Raw genomic sequence first — 23,619 nt, forward strand, 5'->3', positions numbered from 1 at the left:
TAAGCCAGCTGAAATACCGGGGGAGGTGGGCAGAAGCGAGGCTCACTTCTCCTTCCCAGCAGGAAAGCGGGTCCCCTGTGTTGCAAGGCGTGCAGCCAGTGACAGTTGCTGCTTTGGCGTGACCAAAACAAAAGGTCCCCGGGCTGGTTTGCTCTGTTCACCTGCCCGAAAGCTCCTCTGATGGGGGTTTTGGTCCTGCTCGGCACAGGCTCGCGTGGTCCTGGCGAGGTGGATGGTTTCCTTCTCTATCTGCAAAGCAGAGAAGGTGTCAGTGTATCAGCACAGCGCTCACGCTGGGTGTGATGCACTTCCACGTCCGGAAATATTGCAGGGGCCTGATTAAGCTCGACATCAGACAACAAGAAACAAACCGATCTTGTTAACATGTGGCTTTATGCATCTCAGTTTTGTTTGGTGTTTTCCTTTTGCTCAGCACCGAGAGTGTGAAGATGAGCTTTACTTGTGTTTTTCTTTTAAAAGGCTGAGATAGTTGGTTGTTACCTAGATGTTTTCCGTGGAACTTTCCATTATGAGATGCCCAGAAAGAGTCCTGCAAAGGATGACTTGGCTAGACTGGCAGCTTACGAGACCAACCCTTCTGTAGCCTTGAAGTTACAGAACTAAAGACTGTTATGTTAAAATCAAATGTGTAAAGTTGTGGTGAGAAGCATTTGTCAACTCTTTCCTCTTCAGTTGCAACATCTTTGGCTACTTCAGAGCTCACCACAAATGACTAATGCAGATTTTAAAATTTTGTTTGAAAACTTGCTTTTATGTACTTCCCAGGAACACTGTCCAAAGTGCTTGCTAGTACTTCTAAATTTTGCAGTTTGGCTGGTGGTTTCTAGATCCTCCTTGTCACAGGCAGGCATACAAACAGCAGTTTTCTGACAAAGACTACTTGCCTTGGCCACCTTTTTTCCAAACCTATTGTACAACTCTGTCTTTGCAGCTGAAGATCGATGTGCCAGAGAGACACTTAGGCAGAGGGGATACTAAACACAGAGTGTTTTTGCAAACACGTTACTTGCCCTCAGAATGGAAAATGTCCGTGGTATCAAGTGTTTGTTTAGCAAGAAGTGACAGATAACATGGTCCCTTAACACTGAAGACAGTAATTCAGGTTTTTTTAGCAATGTTTTTAATGTTTAGTGCTTGAGTTTTTGGCATTTGGTGTGCACAAAATAGTCTTTACATACTCATTGTTGCTGTAAAGGAAACTTACTAGTTGGCATTAGACAAGGATGGAAGGATTTCACTGTTCAAGGTTTTTAATGCAATTTTCTGCTGAAACAAAGAGGAATTGGATGAGTGATTGAAAGATTGCGATGGGCATGTGATGGAACGAGCTGGTGTTAGTCACTGAACTCCGTAAGAGAGTACATGCGCTTGCATCAGAGATCCATGGGTAAAATGGGGGGGGAAGAGAAAAAAGGAATTAACATGATTTCCTGTATGCTAACTGTCTTGGAGGACAGCAAAAACAAGTGGTTCCCAGGTGGGCTCTTAAACCACTCTGTTGGCCCTGAAATTCCTCCTGCTCTCCTGGAGCCCATCTCTGGATAGCCAGTGGGTTCTGTAAACACCAGAGAAGTTTCACAGCAGCCCACAATAGGATGTAATTGGGAGGCCCGGAGCATCCTTCCACCAGAAAGCCAGGACTTTTAAAATAACAGAGGTAGTGACACCCTAGAAGCGATGTCTAGTATAGACAAGGAGACAGAAATGGTGATGCTGGATCTGGTTGCCAGCATGTGGTCTGCAGGCAAGGAGGGGACAGTAACGAACAACATAATCTCCTGTCAGCAAAGTTTTCTCTGAACCCCAAACATTTACCAGTGGTTTGTACGTGGACACCTAGGGCTGATGAGTGTCATATACTGCTATCCATCCTGCCTGTCCATATTTGGAACTTTTGGCAAATAACTCTCAAAAACTTTTTTTCAATTCTCCATGTTTTCTTAGAGCACCAAGCTGCTGGTGTTACATAGAGCTCATGGAAAGACATTCTTTGTGTTCTACACCGTAAAGACACAAGGTTTTGGAAGTGAAAGGGTCTTGTGAGTCTTTCCTCCCTGGTTGGTCTGTCCTGGCCCCCCCACTGCACACTCTGCTGCAAAGGTTAGATGAGATGAATCGTGTCCCAGGCTTTGGCTTTCCTTGGCTGGCTGCTGTCGAAGCCCTCTTCTGCACCAAGAGATGAAAAAATAGAGCTATTATAGAGCCTGTTTCTCTGAAGTGGGAAAAGGCAAATAAAAAAAAAAATAAAAATGTTGCCTTTGAATGTTGAGGAAAGAGGGAAAATTACAGCTGAGTGAAGATCACAAAGCTATGACTGTAGGTAAAGGGTTGGTTAACTGGGGCCCAACTACCAGCTCTGCTCTGCTTTACCCACAGGATGGGGGAAGCGGATCTGGTTCATGGCAAGACCTCTACAGGAGCATCTGTGCTTCCTACTCCTTTCCGTCTTCCCAAATTTGCTGAGGCCCTTTCTCCCTGCACACACTGTGAAGTTTTTATGTGGCACCGGTGGTGCTTGCGCTTAGAAATAGGTTTGCACTTGTGCAGAGAGTGGGGGCAAGGTGAGCTGCTTGGGGTGGGTCTATGAGGAGAGAGCCCAGGGTTGAGAAAAAGCATCTAAAAACTGTTGAGCAACTCGCTCACGTGAGGTTGTTGTGTGATGGACAAATTACCTTATGGAAAAATAAGGGGTGTTTTCCCAAGGAGCAGTTCTGTGAAGGGGACTCCCCCCTCATTCTGCTGTGCAGGTTGTGCTCCCAGCGAGGGCTGGGTGATTCTACCATGGGATGAGATTTTAAAGAAGGAAGGACAGCTACTGAAATTGCCTCCCCAATCAGAAACCAGAGCTCGGCTGCTGTGTTGTGTCTTAACAAGTGGTTGCTTTTGAACTGCAGTCTTGAATTTGGTAGCAGCATTTCAGCGCGAGGCAGCAGAAAGCACCACACCTCCCAGCACGAAGGAAAGCTGCTTTTTTCCTACTGAAGCACAGGCCCATTGCTTGGTTAACGATTGTGGCAGAGGGGAGATCACTGATGGGGAAAGGCCGTTGGCAGCTTCCTGTCAGTCGGCAGCTGCACTCGATGTTGATGCAGCTGTGGCTTTCCACCAAAGATCTCTCCCTGTGGGCTTGTTAACCTTCATTATGGGGAAAAAACAAGGAGTTGCTCCAATGGGCGATCTAGACAGCATTGAAAGTCCGATTTCTATGTGATGCATGTGAGCGTTAATGATTTCTTGCAAGATTTGAACCTTATCTTCATGGGCCAGGTCCTGATACTTCCATTGGAGGCAATAGGTGGTGGCACGAGAGGCTGAGGGATGCCGTGTACTGCCCTGCTGCATGTACCACAGTGCTCTGGGTACATGGGCGGGCACAGAGGCCAGGCACTGAGTTCGGATGCAGCCCAGGTTAAAAATTCTTGTTTGCTCAGGACTGGATTTAGAAATCCCCTTGGGTCAACCCAAACCTTCCTCCCTGGGTTGCCATCTCTTTGCTATTTTGAAGCAGGATATATTTTTGCTTTCAGTCCCTAAAGGTTGGTTGGTTGAACATGAACTGGTAGCAGAAAACATCCTTAAATCTAGCTGGGCAGCCTGCCTCAAGGGGAGCTTGCTGCTTAGGGGGGTCAGGGTGATTTTGAGGTGTTTAACAGGGCAGCTCGTGGGTACTCTCTGAGATGGATCAGTGTAGTCGGGGCCTGTTGGATGTCGGGGTCTGATGGATCTTGTCCCACCTCAGCAGTGAGTGTTGGGGAAGAAACCTGACCTTCCTTCCCAAAAGACAAGATGGGCAAAAAAAATGCTCCTTGTGTTCAACCCAGCTGCCTTTCTCTCCCCTTTTTTCAGTCTGACCTCTATTTTTCTTTCTGTTGGCATCATTCTCTCTTTACCTGCTTTTCCAGCTCTGCTTGTAACAGATGTAGCCTTTTCTGCACTGGCTGCTCCCCAGAGCAGTGGCCTGTACAAAATACCTATTTCTACTTTCCCAGCAGAGCAAATAAAGGACTGAGCATCGCAGGCAGGGCCCAGTGCTTTGGGACTCCCAGCTGCTTCAGCCACCTGCCGGCTTCGCTGCTCCGCTGGGGAGGAGCGTTCGAGGGGTGCAGGGGTCAGCCTGGATCCCCACTGAAGCCAGGACTGGGCACCTGCCTGCTGGGCCAGGGGAAAACCTGATCCCTGTGAGCAGAGTGACCCCGCAGCAGTTAGGTTTTATCTGATTTCTGAACAGTTATGAATGAGAAACTTCCTTATCAGGATCCCTTGTCTGGACAGATATGGCCTCGCCTGTGCGCCTCACTGATAAGCACAGGGACCATGAGTGCCCGTGCACCCATGGGAGCCCATCTGCCTGGCTAGCTGCTTGTTGGAAATGCAGGCCACGCAGTAAACCTGTGCTGTCCGGCAAGGAAGAGCAGCAGAGGGAGCAGCCCGACGCAGCGATGTCAGACTGCTCCTCTAGACCGCTCCTCCAGCAGCGTTTATCTGGGGTAGAGCAGGGCAGGGATTGGTGTCCACCAAAGAACTGGCCAAAACTGAACTGTGTTCACTTTGGGGCCCCTCACCCCAAAAAGGCCATTGAATGACTCGAGCGTGGCCAGAGAAGGGCAACGGAGCTGGGGCAGGGTCTGGAGCACAGATCTGCTGGGGAGCGGCTGGGGGAACTGGGGGGGTTCAGTCTGGAGAAGAGGAGGCTGAGGGGAGACCTCCTGGCCCTCTGCAACTCCCTGAAAGGAGGGTGCAGAGAGGGGGGATGAGTCTCTTTAACCAAGTAGTAAGTGATAGGACAAGAGGGAATGGCCTCAAATTGTGCCAGGGGAGGTTTAGATTGGATATTAGGAATCATTTCTTTGCAGAAGGGGCTGTTGGGCGTTGGAATGGGCTGCTCAGGGCAGGGGGGAGTCCCCATCCCTGGAGGGGTTGAAGAGTCGGGCTGACCCAGCACTGAGGGATCTGGTGGAGTTGGGAACGTTCAATGTTGGGTTGATGGTTGGACTGGATGATCTTCAAGGTCTTTTCCAACCTAGACAGTTTTGTGATTCTGTGATTAAAACACTCCTATGAGATGCCCCTCGGGATTGCTGAAGTGCACCCACTGGGAAGGTTTTTCCCTACATGCCCTGCCCTCGGCAGCAGGATGGATGTCCTCACATCAGGCATTCCTGTGGTGTGGTCCCCACTTAGTGATGGTACTAAATTACTTGTTACTCCTGAAGCCAATTGGGAGATAAAACAGCCCTGAGAGTTACAACAAAGGAGCAGTTTATCGCTTCAGCTTTCAAAGTGTTTATTACAGTTTAGTCGCTAGTCCCAGATCTTTCATGCACGTAGCAGAGTCCCCAGTGTCTAGTTGAAGGGCTGGGTGCACAGTGCGGAGGCAGCCCCCTCCCTCCGTGTGCCCCCTGCTCCCCAAATTAATGCCTTAGAAAACTTCAAAGCTCTTAATCTGCTTTGCATGTGATTTGAAAATAATGGCAGTGCTTCAGCGTGGTAGCTGTAAGAAATGCTCTAGGAGCAAGCTGTGCTCTCAAATACCTGCTCCTCATTTATTCTCTTGTTTTTATAGGCTTATTCTGTTGGGGTATTTAATCTTCCAGTCTGTATACACAGGACCTATGCAAGAGGAGTGTGAACCTATGAATCTTTCTTGAGGTTTATAGGAGGCAGATTTGAGGTAGCTGAGCTAGTAGGTGTGGCAACTGTCCTCCTCTGTGGATTTAAAATATTTGGCTTTAAAAATTCCCTCTTTCTCTTAAACTGATAGTCATGCAATGGCATGTTTCAAGGTTACTGTTGCAGTGTAGTATAGTTCACGTGCTGTTCTCTGTTTAAAAGAAGAAGTAGTATGTTAACTTTCAGCAATTTGTGTCCTCTAGCTCACGATGAATTTTTTTAATTTGTGCTGATTATTTACATTTTATGTCCTGAGTGGTTTACAGATAATTTCACAGTGGTCCTGGGGCATTGCATGACACTCCATAAAGGGCATGTTTTCCTCTGAAGAATTGCACATCCCAGATTGCTTCAGATCTGGGTCTCTGGTATCACTTCCACATTCATAGGAAGGTGGAAAGCTCTTTGCTTGCCAAGTGCAGTGGGGTGCAGTCACTCGCGGAGCACAGCAGGACAGGGGGAGATGGGCACAGGCTGATGCTCCCTGCAGGCTTCTGGCCCCCATTACACAGGTGTACGTGAGACAGGAGAGTGGAAAATTTGGTTTTCCCATGGTTATCAATTGTCAAGCTATCTCATTTCCTGGGGCACGCTGCTGACACAGAAGAAAATAACAAAACCATGTGGCAAAACCGACAGCGCTACAAGAGAGATAACTCAGCTCTACGAGATCCCCCTCCAGATACAGGGGTTTTGCAGCTCCCACCTACCCCTGGGAGCTGCCCCCACTCCTGTCAGATCCCCACCAGTTGGTGGGCACCACTCCGGCTGCATCCCATGGGGCTTCCAGTGCCAGGGTGGAAAAAGCCCCGATCTGCTGGGCAGGGCAGAAATAGCCAGCGGAGGGGTGTTTTCCCCCATGGGTCATTGTTTGCACACCCTGGAGGGGTGTCGAAGGGGTGAGCGTGTGCCCGTGACCAGTAGCAAATGAGAGGTGTTATTACAGGAACAGTTTCCGCAGCCTTCTGTGGGTGGAGGCTGATTGCCTGCCCGCACACGTTCACCCTGTTTCCTATTGATGCTGAGCACTGCTTAAAAAAAAAAAAAAAAAAAAAAAAAAAAAAAAAAAGAGTTGATGCTAAAAATACAAAGTAGAAATGAAGCTGGTAGGAATAACCACTGCACGCAAGTCCTTCCGCACCTGGTTGGTTTGAGTCTCCTATATTTCCTGTGCCAGAAAAAACTCCTTGTGCAGAGGATTGTAATAAATCGCACCAACGTTGAATGGCTGAATGTGCAGCTCCATCCCTCAGCCCGGTGGTAAATCCCAGCCCAGAGAGGGGAGCTGCTGCAAGGGTCTCCTCGTGGGGTTTTGCTGGAGTGCCATGCCCCGGAGAAAGTCACCGCTCAGCCCAGATCCCCGCTGGGGGCCTCTGTGGACTTTCCACCACGTAAAAATAGATTTACTATGGACAACTTACACTGTCAGCCGCAGCATCGTTGAAGGTGCTGGCAGCATGTTGGGCCCACGCGTCAGTGCACCAGTTAATCCAGCAGCTAATGGTATGACTAAGAAAAACCCCACTGCTTAGATAACCTTGTTGTTTGAAATTTATTCTTAAGTGAACTCAAGCCTGGTTTAATCACAGCTAAAAGTCAAGCAAAAGGTATGAGCTAGCTGAAAGGCAGCTTCCATCTATCTATTTAAGGGCTTTTATGGTTTCCCAGACAGGCTCCTGGCAGAGCCACATGCCATCCAAACTCTTTGCCATGCTCCCTGGGACACTCACACCACACGGCAATGATCTGGCTGAACAAATCCTCTGTGCCCTTTCAAAGGAGCTGACATTTCTCCCAGAATATATTCTCTAAATTAATATATTTTTTTCACTTCAGCAGTAAATATCTAAGATCCTGCTTTCAAAAAATACCCCAAACCCGGTATGAGATTCCAGAGATAATTTACTTCTGTGGAAAAAAAATATTTTCCAGTCAATGAAACCTGCACTGACTGCAAGCAGCTGGCTCCTAACCCTCAAGACATGGGCTTGAGGCAGGGAAAATCACCGCTTGTGCCAACATAAAAATGCAGTTTTCTGAAAGTCAGGGGACAAGAAGTGCTGTTTTTTTCTTTCTGGAGGAAACAGCAAATGCCCTGGAGCCCTCTGAGCACCGGGCAGGCGCAGGGCGGGATGCACGCCTGGACCACAAACTGCCGGCAGTGCACTCCTTCAGTCGAGCTGCTTGGTCCCGGGTTTACTTTTCTCCTTGGCCAAAGCTGGAGACGAAGGCAGTGGGGATTTTATTTTTTTTCTTTAGTGATGAAGGCTGAGAGGCCAGAGTGCTGGGCTTTTCTGTACATGTCTGACTCCCGTCAATCAGGAAGCGGTGACGCAGGTTATGGGTTGGGTTTGAGGTTTTGGAAACCTTTTCTAAAAGTCGATCTCCTCGCACCGTCATATTTCTGAAGTGTGAAGCCGTGGTGAAGGCTGGTGGCGAGCAGGGGGATACCGGCCAAAATGCAGCTCCTTATCAGATGTAACAGGAGGATTTTCCTGGCTGTTTGTTTAATCCTCTTTGTGGGATACACAGCACAAGGTAAAACGGGGCGGTTGTTCTCTCGGTAATCCTCTTTCTGGACTATGCAGTGTAGGCCAAGTAGGCAACCTCCAAATTTTTCAAACTGACCTTCTTCTAGGGGTAATGAGATCTACCCAGAAGACCTGCTTTGCTAACATGTCATTTTCTGGAGGGGGAATGGTAAGAAAAGGTGCTTTTTGCAAGTGGAGCATTTCTCTGTCCCTTGCCCAGCCTCTACGAGAAAAAGACTTCATAAAATACGTTGCTGTATGTGTGTCTATTTTCAATCCTTATATTTCAATACATATTTAACCAGACCTTTCATGGTGGTCTGATCACTAGTGTTATTCAGTTATGTAGTTACAAAGTATGTAACAGTTCCCATGCCATAACTGCTATGATCTACTTTCTTGGGGGGCAGGAAAGGAAACTAGTTGTAAGTATGAGGAAATTAAACGGTTTATTCGGTACGATATTGCAACATGCAGCACTAAAACAACTAAAAGGAAATGTTGATTCATGATGACATGTGCCCTGTGGATTTGTTTCTTGCGAGAGAGAAGCGCTTTTCAAGCATGTAGAGTATAATCGGTCCCCAAACCAAGGCTGTGATAGTGATAGGTTTTCATGATGTATCTATCACTCGGAGGCTGGTCTTTGAGGGATTATGGCCCATTTTTCATATGCTGTTTATCTGCAAATTATTCCGCTGCAGTTGTTTATTTTGTTGCCACTATTATTGTTAAAAACCTTCTTAATAACATGCTAAGAGAAGAAAATAAGTATGGAAAGGGAATATGCTGTAAAATAAGCAGGAAATTATACCTGTGAGATCTTTTTTCTCTTACAGAAGAGTGTAGGAGGTAGCTGAAAGTCATCTAGTACATTATGGAAATACACAGGGCAATAGAGAAGTGTAATTACAGAAAGATATTCCCAAGAAACCAAGAAAAAATAGATAAAGTTCCAACAGAGGGAGAATGCACCAGGAGGCTTCAGAACAAATTAATTACACGAGACCAAGAGGAAGGACAAAATGCTGCCATTTTTAACTTTACTATGCAGTTGTTATTTTCTCCTTTTGGTAATTTTGAAGACCCGCTTTTTGGCGCCAGCCCCAATCAGACACCTGGGGGGCACCAGAACTGAAACCGTGGATTTACATAACCCTGGGTTGTGTCTGAGAGATGGCTGAGCAGTCTCTCCACCAGCGATGCGCTCCAAGAGCCCACGTAATCCCCAACTCTGCTCCCATGGCAGGCGGCTCTTGGCACGCCTTGAGTTTCTGACCTCCCCACCAAAACTCATCCCACTGAGCTCGAAGGAGCTGGGCTGAGGCAAAGTGAAAGCAGAGTTGGCTCTGAGCCTCGCTGGAGCCAACAGAGAAAGGGAGGGCGCAGGAGCCGGTGTTGTCCCCAGGAGATTTTGAGATACCTCCACCAGCTTTGGGGAGAGCTGCGGGTGCCTGCAGGTCCCCTGTGCCATGCCTCGAGCTGGGGGTGAGCCCTGCTGTGACGTCAGTACAAAGCAGTGGTTTCCCCCGGGGTTTCCATTTCTATTTCCCTTGGACTTCCCAGCGCTGTGTGCAAGTTGCACTCGATGTCTCTGATAGCAAAGATGTCCCTTAAGATATCAATAGCCATTTAAAAAAAGTCTTCAGGGTTTAGTTTTCAGCAGTTGAGCAATCAGGGCCACACAAATTATTTTTTTTCCACTCCTTTAAGCTTTACTAGGTGCTCATAAAGTTAATAGGTCCTGGTGAGTAACGTCCTGGTCCTGGTGAATAACAGATGGCTGATTCAATCAGGTGCTCCGATGCAGAAGGCGAGGTACAAGAGAGTGAGGTGCCGACCCGACGCCTGGTCCGCTAACTGCATCGAAGAGGAGGGGCCCTTGTTTTACATGCCCACCGGTGGAGCCAACAGGATCCTTCCTCCCATGGCAGACCCGTCCCTGTAAGTTCCTTTGCCACACGTTTGTCATTAATGCCAGCACCTAAAAAATGTCCAGTATTCCCGTCTCGCTAGTCCTGTCACAGTGTGGGTCACCCATGGGAACGTGAGGGTTCAGTATGTTAAGAGATACTAATATAATAAATCTGGAATAAACTAGATGTTGCTCTGCATTTCAGGATGCAGCAATACCAGGAGCTGGGTGACATATTTCCCCTCTCGGATGAGGAGTCCGGCTCTGGCTCTGACGCCGTGATGGAAGCGGAGCCAGCCTCCGGGTCGGGGCTCGGTGATGGTGACAGCTTCTCCGAGGCGAAGCTGCCCGTCTTCCTAGCGGGCCCGCGAGGCGGCAAGCTGAAGCAAAAGCTAACGGAGGAGGATTTACTGCTGTAGGGCTGCGGACATTGGCCTCCTGGTGCCAGTGGCAGCCTCCCTCACCCCCCGCACCCCTTGCCCAGTGCCTGACCCGATGCGACGGCCACGAAGCAGTTTTAAACCAACTCCAAACCAATAAAAACTTTGCCTTAAGCTCTTTATTGCTTTCCCTCGCAACAAAAATCTTTGTTTTCGGTCTGAACACTCTCCCCCCCACCACACCGCCCCCTCCCCGGCCTGCGTCACGCGGCCGCGCTGCCGCCCGGGCCTGGCGGCGGCCGCTCCGCACAGCGGGGAGGTCGACCCGGGGAAGGGGGGAGGCGGAGGCGGTGTCCCCGTGGGAGCGGGGACAACAGTAGGGGCCGGGATGGCGAGAACCAAAGGTTTGGGGTGTTTTAATTATAATTTACAGGTCAAGGTTTGGGGTGTTCCCCTGCTGCTCTTCCGTGTGTCCTCGCCAATACGGGGTTTAGTCGTGAAACTCGGCTTCCATTTTTCCCCCGCAGCTGCTGTCGGGGAGGCTTTGGGGAAAGTGCATGTGATAGTCCTGGAGACGTCAGTAAATCTTTCAGCGGTCCCGTAAGGCTGCGCTTAAAATGACAGCAGTTGGTAGTAACCCCTCCGGGCTGGTGAAACAGCGGCCGCTTTGTGCTTAGCAGGCTTGGCCTAGGCAAAGTGCTCGGTGTGCTGTGATGGGTAGATTGGAAAAAAAAAAAAAGATATTTTAAAGAAACAGCTAGATCAATGCGCTTCGGGTTTCTGAAGTGTGTGGATTCCTTAACGTGTGTCTCCCTGAGATATGCAGAAGGTTTTTAGAGCTCTGCATGCAGCTGAGGCTGGGATTTCTGCACAGTGTATCGGTTGCTGGGAGTCCTGCAAGTCCCGTAGTACAGCTGTAACGTATGAGGGCTGAATGCAGACTGGGTTTGTTCCACATGGAGCAAAACCTTCCACGTGTGCCTTTTGCATGAAATTAAGAACACAGTCTAGCATTCTGGCCAGCTTCTGAAAACCTTGGTTCTGTGTCTTCATTTTCTTAAGCTGTAATGTAATAAGCCGTATGATGGCTTCTTAAAATACTTCTTGTTTTGCATAGTTTCCCTGCAGCAATATCTTCGACAGCAACTGGAGGAGATACCAGCTGTTGATTTATTTTTTCCATATGTTCTTGTCCTCCCTGGGTAAGATCACGGCTAATCTCTATGGGTTACTGTTGAAATATTCACATGCAGTGTCTTGAGAAGTGGTGTGTTACCAGTGTTAGATCTGGCTGACTTAAGTTATGGTAACAGCTTCTTAATTTGGAAGATACTGTGAGAGCATCTGGTGTGTTTACTTAAAGGTAATGTGCTTCCTTGTTTAGTTGGGGGGGGGAAAGTATAAGACTAATCTGGAAAGTGAGTCCAGTTTCTAAGGAAAAAATATGGTCACACTCAAAACTAACTTGTGTAACAGTGTAAAATAAAGATTTAGAATATGTGCTAAACTTTTTTCTTTCTCTCTCACCCATCCCCAGGAGCCAAAAATCAAGAATGATTCTAGTGTGCAGTCATTTAAAAAAATTTTTTTTTAGATTGTTATTTCAGCAGGTAATGTGAGGATGTGCTTGTCAGACACTTGGAAGACAGTTCAGTCTATATTTGATTGCTGTGTTGGTTGTTTGCTTCTGCTTTCCTCTCAGAACATGAAGTAGATATCACTAGGTTTCAGTTAGTTACATACATCTTTGTGGATTGAACTACGGCTGCTTGCTAGCTGAACAAATACAAAGTTGGTTTAGTCTTGTGTGAATAGCTGTTTTATAGCCCAGACTTGTAGGGGTAAGCAAAAAGTCACTCAGTGTTCCTACTGTTAAGCAGTAGCATTCAGATCAAACTTTCTTCTAGACTTTTTGTTATTAATGCTACATTTCAAACTTCAGGTCCACACAATGTCTTGAAATGTGTTTAATGAATTTTTGATATTGGGGAAGTGAGAATGACTGTACCATGTTTAACAAATTCCTCTAGTTGAGGTGGATGTTCTTGTTGAGAATTTAGGGTAATTTCTCCAAAAAGCCCAAAAGTCACCCTGAATTGCTGAAGTGTCGTCTGTTTTAGTACATCAAAGCAGATTAGTGCCTAATTCTTGGGAGAAAATGTTGGCTTTTGTACTAATCTTGTTGAGTTTCCCATAGAGCCGCTAACATGTTTTGCAGCTTCTTGTAAGAAATACTTGAGTAAGGCCAAAGGATGATCCCTCCTAGTTGTTTGTGTTTGGTACTGGTCAGAAGTTCATGCCTAGGCAATGCTGTTGTAAGGTGAGGACAAACGTTTGATGCTTATAATGGCTTGGTGCCTGGAGCAGTATTACGGGTTGGTTTGTAACATCCACTCTATCTGATGGCAGCGTTGTGTAGCTAAGGCTGATTGTGTGAAGAACTGCTGCCTCTTGAACCTGCTAGTGCTCTCCTCGTTTGCTAAGAGAACTATGGGGCGTAGGAAGAGGCAGCAAATAAAAGTCCCTGTTCCCCTTCACCAAGCAGGGGGATGCTTTAGGCTTTCTATTAAACCCCTCGTTTCTTTTCACCCTGCTTTCCTCTGTTAGTCCTTGTATTTCTGATCATCCTTGTTACTGCTCTTTGTGCAGTAAGTTATAGTGGGTATAAAGCAACACATATTGTTTATGGCATAATATCTTAAATCCTAAACCAGGCGGAATAAATTTGTTAAGATTTTTTTTTGAAGTGTGGTTTAAAAAATGATTTTTTTTAAAGTGAAATCGGTGATTGGAAGCTTTGCAGTGACAGAAATCAAAGTTGTGTTTGCAACTATAATGTCTTAAATCTTTGTTAGTATTTTGGTGTTGTAGTAATAATGGTAATTAAGCTGTGTACTTTTTTATAAACATTATATTTTGTAGGAGCTCTCACTGCTTGTTACTGACCTGATTTCAGGTATTTACTAGATGAACAACTGTCTCTTGTCATCACTATTTCTTGGGGGTCTAATACGTAACGGCTTTAACTTCATGGAGCACAAATGTTTTTCCCCAATGTATAGTGTACAGCTGCAAGTAAATATCACATTTAAAATGGAGTCCACTGTATAGTAATTTATTTAATTCTTGTTATTTCAGAGTTTTCTTGGAGGCATTTTCGGTCGTGTTTGTGAGATTGATGTTATTCTTAATGATGCTGAAACACGAAAAACAGCAGAAATCAAAACAGAAGATGGTAAAGTAGAAAAGCATTTTCTCTTCTATGATGGAGAATCTGTGTCGGGAAAGGTAAATTATATTTTTTTTAAAGTGACTTTTAATTACCATACTGATTCTGGCATGCAAAATATAGGAAGGTAAGTGGAAAAAATTATGTAAGAAAGAGCTGCAATTTCAACTTGTGTTGTTATTCAAAAAGGAAAGTGTTTTCCTCTGTGTGGCCTTTTTAACCATAGTCATTCAGGCAGCTGATAAAACTGAATGTTTTGGATAGTAGCTGTTTGTTTCCAGTCACCTTGTATTTATAAATAAACTTTTTGTGCAATCGTATTGTTACTTCTGAGAAAACTATTTCAATCTGTATCCTTCTGCTTCCCTTTCCCCTTGAACTCTAAAATCCACAACCCAACATGCATAACAGTAATTTTTGGTTGGCTCAGCCAACTTGTGTTGCGTACCCTGAAGCAAAGCCTTGCGTTTCATGCCCTGAAGTGGTTTCTGGAATTTCATCAGAGGAGCAACATGTGAAGTTCAGCTGGCTGCTGAGTCAACAAGAGTTCTCACTAGGGGGGAAAAAAAAAAAAGTTGAGCTTGCCAGAGGGATTTCTCTACTTTCAGTATTGCACCTAGGAATTCCTTGCCATTGCTCTGGTTTTACTTGAGTATTTCTGTTATGATTTACTTTTTGTCAAAAAAAGTTGACCCAGGTATTGGGTTCTGAGATTGACTTCTAAATACCTACTTTGATCTTGATGGACCTGTTGTCACTGGGCATCTCCCTGCTCTTAAGATATCTTTCCACACTAAGATCCTGGTTCTCTAGAAAGATCCTTTCAGGGCTGTGAAGCTCTCACAAGATGGGCCTCAAACTCGGGAAACCAGCTTTAGTATGTTCACTGGCCTGATACTCACTTGTATCAGTGATGCCTGAGAAGTGTCAGATGAGTTTTGGCTAACACAAGCACAGGGGGATGAGGAGGTCTGTAAGACAAGTAATTTACTGGGCAACTTCCCTCTATCTCTCTTATCCTTTTCACCACAAAGATTATTCAAGTGGTTTAGTTCCTCTGCAGATACTAACAGTGTACTGGATTTAAAGGTACAGGAATTCCTCTGGTCATCACTACCTCATAAGAAAACGTATATGCTTAATACTTGCATATTTCCATAGAAAGTAACCTTGTGGAATCTTTTCTTGTGAGGTGAGGTCTGTGAGAATCAAATTCAGAAATGAACATCATAGTAGGTCTCATTATTCGTGAATTTTCACTGACGTCTCTAACACCAGTACTTAGCTATCTGCTGAGGAAAGGACTTAAGTTCACTTGACTTGAAAGGAATGCATCTCATGGAAGTTCTTTTTTCGACTTCCAAATGTGACTGTCAGAAGATCCTTTGAAGCTCTCTGCCTTCAAAGATGGCAAGAGGGTCATGACTGTCTTATGTGAACTCTTCTTAAGATCTGGCTTGGATTCTTAATCTCGGGACTCAAAAGTTTCAAGCTTAGTTATTAAATTCAGTTTTATGGATGATTAGATTTTTCTTAAATGCTTTAGTGTTGCCTTGGTAATGCTTAATTTCATAATCAGCTGTTTGATTTGCTTCCCTTCAAGCTCAAGTAGTGCTGTTGAGAAGAGGTCTTAGTTTTCATAGGCATGTAGTAATATGTTTTTCTGAGATCAGATATTAGAATGAAAGTGTTGAAAAAAGTTTAACTGGTGTGTGTTGTTTTTTTGCCTTGGTAGGTGAACGTCTCCTTTAAGCAGCATGTGAAGAGACTAGAGCACCAAGGAATTAGAATTGAATTCGTAGGACAAATTGGTGAGTTTAACCTATAAAGGGAATGTTAGGTGCATGTGGTTTATAGAACTTGGCACTCGTGACTGTCAGCAGTTTGGCCTGAAGATTGCAACCTGAATGGGTTAGTGCCAAGGGAAGATTGTATCTTCCTTTTTTTGATGCAAGTGATGTACTAATTTGTGCTAGTCATAAAGTCATTGGAAGGGAAGCTTCCTGTGAGGAAGAGGGAGAACTGGGATAGTGGGTACTTTATCTGTCTCACTCGTTAAGTTTGATTAAGAACTACTAGAGATTTCTGAGAACTAAACTTGGGCTCTTTAAGTCTGTCTCTGAAAGGGAAGAGGCACAGAAAAGAAATGATGGAGCAGCCTATAGCAAAATATTTCTAAAAATTCTTTGGTGGTTGGTTTTCTAAAACCTAGTTTTACATTGTTAATGTAAAGCAGCATTGATGCTTTGGAGGTTCTCTGTGCTTTTTAGCAAGATAAGATAGTATTGACATTAAAAATATTATTTTCTTATAACTGTATCTAAATCTGGTTAGATTTGAACTATGAAGAATCTTGATCACGTCTAACTTCTTGCCAGTCAAGGTAATATCTCTGCACCCTTAGGCTGATGCTAAAATTCCTTCCCTCTCTGTTAGAGGGCCTTTTGCATTATTGTACCCCTTGGAAGTAATTCTTCAAGTTTCATCCTCATACAATCGACTTTGATTGGAATTTCACAAATTCTGTTTCTGATCAGTAGGTTCCAGTACCCCATGTCTGAACTGTTCTGTGGCAGACATGACTGAGTTCTGACACCTGCTGCTTTATGCTTTGAGGATTTGATCAGCGGGGCTGTACAAGCAAGCTTTTAGAATGAAGCAGCAGTGTGATGTGAATGAGGCATTTAGAGGCAGGGAAAAAAAAGAGCTCACAAACGTCAGCTGCATTTAGTCTGTGGTCTTCTAATAGCTTTACAGGCTGTTCTTCATCTACTCTGATGTATAAATGTTACTCTCTAAATGACTTACTTTGATGTAATGTTTCAGGAATTACGTGTGTTTCTGGGACTTTCCTTTGTGCTACCACTTAGAATTCCACAAGAGTTACGCAGAAGTGGTTTAAGCTACAGCTTTTTGTATTTGTCTGTGTTTTCATGCATCCTTTCAGGTTTTAATTATAGTAATACAAAAAGCATCCTAGTAGTGTGATCTGTCTCTGCACTACTTGGAGACTAGCTCCAGTTGCATGTCAAGTCCTTATCTTAAACCATCTCTTCAGAGTATAGCTTTTCTGACTGACACAAAAGGTATTGGATATACAACAGTAAATGAACTTTATATTATGCAAATGCTTGTCATGGCAACCAAAGTACACCTTAGATAATTTGTAGACATATTAGGAAAAAAGCAGTCAATAATCAGTGTCCATTTCTACCAAACTGGCAATGATAAACTGTGGAGTTGGTGTGTTTAGTTTGCTTATTCTTTTCTGAAAAGCTTCAGTCTGTAAAGCCATCTACTATTGATGTTCTTAGCTGATATTTTCAGTTGTGAATTGTAGAGAAGCTTGCTTTTGTATACTAAAGTATTTGGATTTTTTTATGGCAATGTTAATTTTTTTTATAACTTTTGAAGTTTTTATCTTGGTGAGAACTGCATGACACAGATCTAGGGGTGAACAGTAACAACACTGATCTGGGTACAGGAGATGCTGTTGCTGTGAAACTGGTGTGTCTGTGCCTATGTATTGAGAACTTCTGTCCAAATGACTAACTTAGAGCAGTGGTCATACTAAGCCATCTGATTGTAGACCAGTAGTAATAATAAACCATTTTGATAGGTGGTGTTAATCTGTTGGAGACCAGCTGGGATCACTGGCCTAAATGAGCCAGTCTTGATGTTACTTAGGTTTTGTCCCTTCAGCAATAAATTCTGGAAGCCACAATTGTGCGGTGCTAATTACAGAGGATGCAAGGCAATAAGTACTTATTAAAGCTAGCTAACCTGTCATTATAAAAAGATGCCGTGTTAGTGAATCTTCAAATTTGTCTTTTGTTCATTGCAGTTAGCTCTTTAGGAATGCTTACTGTAGGCTGCTGAAACTGAAAATAACTTTGAAAAACTGGGTAAAACATTTGGTCAAATATGTGTAACTTAAAATAATTGCTTCTGTTGTCCTCTTCCACCTGATCCTGCCAAATTAACACTGAAACGTATTTTCCTTTAACTTCCTTAACTTCAGAACTCTTCAATGACAAAAGCAATACCCATGAATTTGTAAACTTAGTGAAAGAACTGGCCTTACCCGGAGAACTGACCCAACACAGAAGCTATGACTTTGAATTCATGCAGGTTGAAAAGCCATACGAATCCTACATTGGTGCCAACGTCAGACTGAGGTTTGAAATTTAAGCCTTCTCTTCTCTCCTCCCCTGCAGAAAATTAATCATTTAGCAATTATGCTACATGCATCCCCTTCCTTCCTCCTTTTGAATTTCAGATCAGACATGTCACAGCCAATAGATAGTGTGTCTTGATTGGAATTTTTGAGAATGTGTTATAATGTAGCCCTTTCTGCTTTATTTGGAACCCCTCGGTGTTGTTTGTATAGATAAAATTTTCAGTTGAATCAAGTGAAGACAGTCCATGTCTCTTAAAAATACCCCCAAAACAACAACCAACCAAAACAAAACTACAAAAACAAAACACCCCCACTTTTCTATAAGTGTTTTGGATTGTATTTTGGTGTCTTATTCTTTTCTGCTTAGTCTTATGAGAATGTGCTCCTGTCTTTCAAAGGATAGCTGTACCTCAGAACATAAGGGCTTTTACATACGCAATTCTGACTAATTGTGGCTAACTTTCTTCCTAGGTATTTTCTAAAAGTGACAATAGTGAGACGACTGTCAGACTTGGTGAAAGAGTATGATCTGATTGTTCACCAGCTTGCTACATACCCAGATGTAAACAACTCCATTAAAATGGAAGTAGGCATTGAAGACTGTCTTCATATAGAATTTGAATACAATAAGTCAAAGTAAGTGTCCCTTAGAACAAAACACATTCAGGGAAATATCTTGGGATAAAAGGGTAGATTTTGTAATATTTGATGAACAGTCTTGGCATCTGGAGACTTAAAATGTAAAGCGACATTTTCAATTACTGTTGTGTTGAGCTGTTTGTTTACTAATTGCACAATGGCCTTTTTTGAGAAATACTTGTCTGTTCTGATTTCAGTCCTAATAGGAAGGTCACTAGCAAATATTTAAGACTTGATTTCTGCACTCATGCTTTTTCAATATAGCTATAATACTTCCTTTAGTAATACTGCAATGATGGGAAGGTACTAATTGCAGTGGTCTGAGATGCTTAGCTCAGTGGGGAGGTAAGTGCTAGTAGTTAACAGGCAAATAAGGTAACTGCCTGTACAACTTGTATTCAGGAATGTGTAAAAGTTACATTTAGTCTTTTAATGACAGCCCTTATTCTGTTCTTTTAAAGGTATCACTTAAAGGATGTGATTGTTGGAAAAATTTATTTCCTCTTAGTGAGAATAAAGATTCAGCACATGGAGTTGCAGCTGATCAAAAAGGAGATTACTGGAATTGGTAAGAGAAACAAAGTCCAAAAGAAATGGCAACTTGTATGCTTTTTGAACCTTATGCAAACCTGTAGAGTGAAGTCAATAGTTGTAACTTTGGCTAAACTAATGCTCCGTGTGTTTCTTTCTCACTGGTGTCTGACTACCATTTGCATTTTGCGCTTTGGTAATCCTACTTAGTAGTTAACACTGTCAGTCTGTAGCATTGTTCTGGGATTGTTGACTGTTGGGCTAGCTTCACAGATGGGAACCATTGTAAATGGAACTTGGGCATAGATATGCAGCAGCTTAATCAGCCTTGATGGGTAATAAACAAGAGAAAAAGTATAAAATGCATCCTGAAGGCTCTCTTGCCTCTACAGAGATTAGCTGGTAAAGTGGGTTTGGTAAAGATCAGGGTGAGTCTCTCATGTTCTAGAAATGTGTCATTTTCAGTCGGCCTAAAACTGATATGATGGAAATATCAAGAGGCTCTGAAGCAGAAACAGCTTGGTTATTGCAGATCAGGCTTGTATACCTTGGAGCTAGGAAGGCAGTAAGAGGCTGTGGCTCATGACTTCATTCCCCAGTGTCTGGGGCCCTAGTGAGCTGCTTGTGTGGAGAATGAGAGTGCTTCTGTAGCGGTAGAGGAAGGGCAGAAAGCTCTGCTTTGTTGTTGGCTTTTGTGGTTAAAAAGGTAAAAAAGAGAAATGTGGCTCTTGTGCTGGGTGATAACCCTTCAGTTTTCTAGGCTGATCATGGCCTAGCAGTGTCTGTCACTAGCACTGCCCACCAAACAGAACTGTTTGACAAGTCCAATCCTGCATGCTTGTCCCTTATTTAAAGCCTGCCTACCCAGGGAACTGCCTCTCCTGTGTCTGTGTGGGGAGGAGAGAGTAAGAAATAGATGCTCTGCCTGGGGGAGGGTTTTGCTTGCTTTAGCTTTGTGTAACTTACATGCAAGACAAAGGCAAAAAAATGCAGTGTTGTGTAAATTAAATGCTGCAGAGTAGAAATTCCTGTGATAAAGCTTTGTAAGTGTTGAAAACTGAAGCACATGTTCTCACAGTGAAAACTTGTTTCACCAGGACCCAGTACCACAACAGAGACTGAAACCATTGCAAAGTATGAAATAATGGATGGTGCACCAGTTAAAGGTAAAAACTGTGGATGTTTAAAAGGGTAGCATTTTGAGTTAAAGCTGTATTTAAAATAATTGTGGAGAAGAGATGACTTGTATAAACTTTCCATGATAGTGGATATAAACTATTCATGACAGTGGGTTTTCCTCTTCAAAGCAGATGTTCTTACTGACTTAGGACATTTCACTTGGGATCCTAGTAGTTCTTACCCTTACTTACCATTAGAAATTCTATGACTGATCTTTTAGCACTTTGGTTCAAGCCTGGCTCCAGGGTGTAGACCAGCTCTAAAGAGTTCAAGACACTGATCCTTTTGTCTTGCCTGGCTACCACATTTTCCCCGAGAAAGCGTTCCCATTTTTGGTTTCACACTTGCCTCAGTGTTATGTTTTTGTAATGTTTTTTGGTGTTCCTTGTTTGGTGGTTTGTGGTTTGGTTTTTTTTTTCTTTAACCAAGGAAGGGACACAGACAGTGCTTGGGAAACTGCCTTTATTTTGTGTGTCTTCTGAAGCTGCATTAATGACATCCCATTTTAAGGAACTAATTGAAAATTTTTTTTTAAGGTGAATCGATTCCTATAAGACTGTTCTTAGCAGGCTATGACCCAACTCCAACAATGAGGGATGTGAACAAAAAATTTTCAGTGAGGTACTTCTTAAATCTAGTGCTTGTGGATGAAGAAGACAGACGATACTTCAAACAGCAGGTATGGTCTGTCGGAATCTTGTTGCAGAGTTATCTGGGCTGTTGTACGTGCTGCTTTGAATGTTCAGCACATTGAAGCCACCTGTGCTTCTTGTATGGCATAAGCATTTCTGCTGGTGAGTGTATTGGAAGCTGTATAGAAAATGTTAGCTTGCAAAAAGGAGCCAGGGGGATGATGGATACTATTTCAGCAAGGACAGGATGCTCAGTGCCATAGAACAACCTTGCATTGTGAATATTCAGACAAAATAATTTGTGAGTAAAATGAGCTACAGGTGCGTTTGTTTGCTTGCTTTCTAAAACTGCTGCACATAGAGCTCCCTCCAAGTGTTAGCCCAGGTTCAAAATTGCAAAACCTAACAAAAGTTGTGGTCACGCTGAGGAAAGGAATAGTGGAAAGGGTCACTGCAATTGAAGGCACGTGGCTTAGATCAGAATCTTTTAAAGAATAGACAAAGCAGTATAATTAAACATGGAAAACAAAAGATAACTGGAGCATACCGTAGCTATGATGGGCTTTGGATTTTGAGAGAAGGAGGAAGAAAACTTCTTGAACCCTTTAATACTCTTAAAGTTGCAAGTAGGATTGTTAAGGAAGAGGAGACTGCTCAAGATTGATGAAAGTGTTCAGGCAGTAACTAAATATGTAAAGTTAATTGTGTCAACTTTCTGTTACTTTCCATACGTACTGCACTGTTCTATAAGTAATGGGGATGCAGAGTTTTTTGTGGAGTGTGGGGGGGTTTTGTGTGTGGTGGTTGTTTGTTTTCCAAAGTCTTTGGTTGTCAGAAATTTAAGGTACTTGACACTGCTGACTTAATGGTGGTTTCAAAAGTGTTTGCTTCCTCAAACAGGAAATAATTTTATGGAGAAAAGCTCCTGAGAAGCTGAGGAAACAACGAACAAACTTTCACCAGCGATTTGAATCTCCAGAATCACAAGCATCTGCTGAGCAACCTGAAATGTGAACTGGTATAACATGAAAAACTTTGCGATGCTTCAGCAGGTTAAAGATGGCAGCAGCCTGTGGGAAAAGAAGGCCAAAATTCCCATTACAACTGTCTTCCTTCATCTTGCAGTGCTGCATTTACCATACTACTAAAGCGTTCTTCAGTTAAACATTCAAGTATGTATATACATTTAAAATAAAGTGCTTTCTCAAACACTGGAACTTTCTTAAGCTACTATTTTATACTGCACATTTACTTTTATTTGATAATGTTATATGCACTTGGCTATGCATAAGCTTAAATCTAGTTATTTCCATGCATGGTAGGCTGGTATATTTGATTTTTTTGCTGACCACCTATACAGTGTAGACTAAAGCATTTCCCTTCTCTCATGTTGTTTATTGCATGTTTCTTTCCAATGTTGCTTATTTGCATTTGTTTTGTTCTGAAACTACAGTAAGACACAATTGACTAAATCACACTAAAAATTGAAGTTCATGGTGAATTTGTCCTAAGACTTCTAATTACTGTGTTAGACAGGGTTTAACTGAAACTGCATGTATATGCACTATGCCTATGATAACTGTGGAGCCTTCAGACACCTTACCAAGGTTGCTAAGAAGTTTTGAATCTGTCAGTAGCAAAGAATGTTAGGAAACATCTTTGCCTTCCCTCCCCCAGTTCTCTCCCTATCATACATCTCTAAGCTTTTTATGTGAGTCACTCCTGGTGTTTGGGGGTTCGTTGCCCAGTTAACTGGTGACTATAGCGATGTTGTCATGATTTCACCTTCAGGTGACGAGCGGGTAAAGTATTTTAACGTAATTATCTCATATCGATTAAATAAATGCTGGTAACATTATTTCACAAATACATGAAACTGGGTGGTTCCTCCTGGCTCTGTGCTTCCACTGTCTTCACAGTCTGTCTCCTTGCTGTCCTGACAGGAGAGGCAAAACGTCCTCAAAGTCCATCTGGGCCTGTTATGAGGGCAAACAAGCTTTTTGTGGTATTACGGAAAAGTATCTTGAAGCCAGGCGAGCCTTAGAACTGTTAGAAGCTTGTCTGGCACAGCAGATCATTTGTCTTAATCATCTCATGCATTTAAGTGTTTGAAGAAATAGCTTAAAGGAGTTAGCTTTCATCTAGTCACAACTGACCATGTAGTCTGTTATCAGACGTGTGGCTTGGGCATAAAGCAAAGCCTGCTGTGTGGAAGGCTACTTGCGCTTGTAGTTCACTTGGCCTTTAAACCAAGACTGCTCAACTCCAGTGCAAGTGTCATTGGTAACCTTACTTTATGAGTAAGTAAATAATCGAATTACATTTCTGTAAGAACTGTTTTATTACTGTGGCACTTTGATAAAGCAGACAAAGACTCTGTGTACTTTATGCTAGGATACTTCTACCGCGGATATCTTTGAATGAGAGCAAATTTAACTCCCTCATGTAAGTGCCTGTTCAGAAATTTAAAGAATTAATTAAAAAGCCAAATATTTTCATGGTCACTTGCATGTTGTAATCTGGAAATGATTCCAAGAGATTTTGAAAACTTGATTGTATTTAACCAGCCTCAGATTGTGCAACCATGTATAATAAACGGGAAACATCCTGAGCTGCTCTTTGATTTATTAAAACAGCTGTATTCTCACTAACGCCCGGGTCGTCTTTGTTGATTGGCCTCCGCCGCCGCTCCCGCCCTGCAGCGCCCTGCCC

General features: G+C 43.5%; 2 protein-coding genes across 5 annotated transcripts; both read left to right on the forward strand.

The window, feature by feature from the left end:
* The first annotated feature begins 7,951 nt into the window (after positions 1 to 7,951).
* SRGN (serglycin) lies at positions 7,952 to 10,691 on the forward strand. Of its 2 annotated transcripts, none has more exons than XM_026851923.1 (3): positions 7,952 to 8,229; positions 10,019 to 10,166; positions 10,343 to 10,691. In XM_026851923.1, exons 1-3 carry the CDS (start codon positions 8,151 to 8,153, stop codon positions 10,554 to 10,556), a joined length of 441 nt encoding a protein of 146 aa, XP_026707724.1. In that variant the 5' UTR covers positions 7,952 to 8,150; the 3' UTR covers positions 10,557 to 10,691. The 2 variants fall into 2 exon arrangements, with proteins under 2 accessions (XP_026707724.1, XP_026707725.1); XM_026851924.1 differs by lacking the exon at positions 7,952 to 8,229 and adding an exon at positions 8,260 to 8,391.
* Positions 10,692 to 10,899: 208 nt separating this feature from the next.
* VPS26A (VPS26, retromer complex component A) lies at positions 10,900 to 23,558 on the forward strand. Of its 3 annotated transcripts, none has more exons than XM_026851844.1 (9): positions 10,900 to 10,921; positions 13,656 to 13,805; positions 15,482 to 15,557; positions 17,768 to 17,924; positions 18,398 to 18,562; positions 19,027 to 19,133; positions 20,194 to 20,262; positions 20,812 to 20,954; positions 21,808 to 23,558. In XM_026851844.1, the coding sequence occupies exons 4-9, from the start codon at positions 17,872 to 17,874 to the stop codon at positions 21,919 to 21,921; spliced, it is 651 nt and encodes a 216-aa protein (XP_026707645.1). In that variant the 5' UTR covers positions 10,900 to 10,921; positions 13,656 to 13,805; positions 15,482 to 15,557; positions 17,768 to 17,871; the 3' UTR covers positions 21,922 to 23,558. The 3 variants fall into 3 exon arrangements, with proteins under 3 accessions (XP_026707645.1, XP_026707643.1, XP_026707644.1); XM_026851842.1 differs by lacking the exon at positions 10,900 to 10,921 and adding an exon at positions 11,919 to 12,127; XM_026851843.1 differs by lacking the exon at positions 10,900 to 10,921 and adding an exon at positions 12,162 to 12,837.
* The last annotated feature ends 61 nt before the right edge of the window (positions 23,559 to 23,619 follow it).

This window comes from Athene cunicularia (genome assembly GCF_003259725.1).
Source record: "Athene cunicularia isolate RWA chromosome 6 unlocalized genomic scaffold, athCun1 chr6_part2, whole genome shotgun sequence".
Taxonomy (NCBI): domain Eukaryota; kingdom Metazoa; phylum Chordata; class Aves; order Strigiformes; family Strigidae; genus Athene; species Athene cunicularia.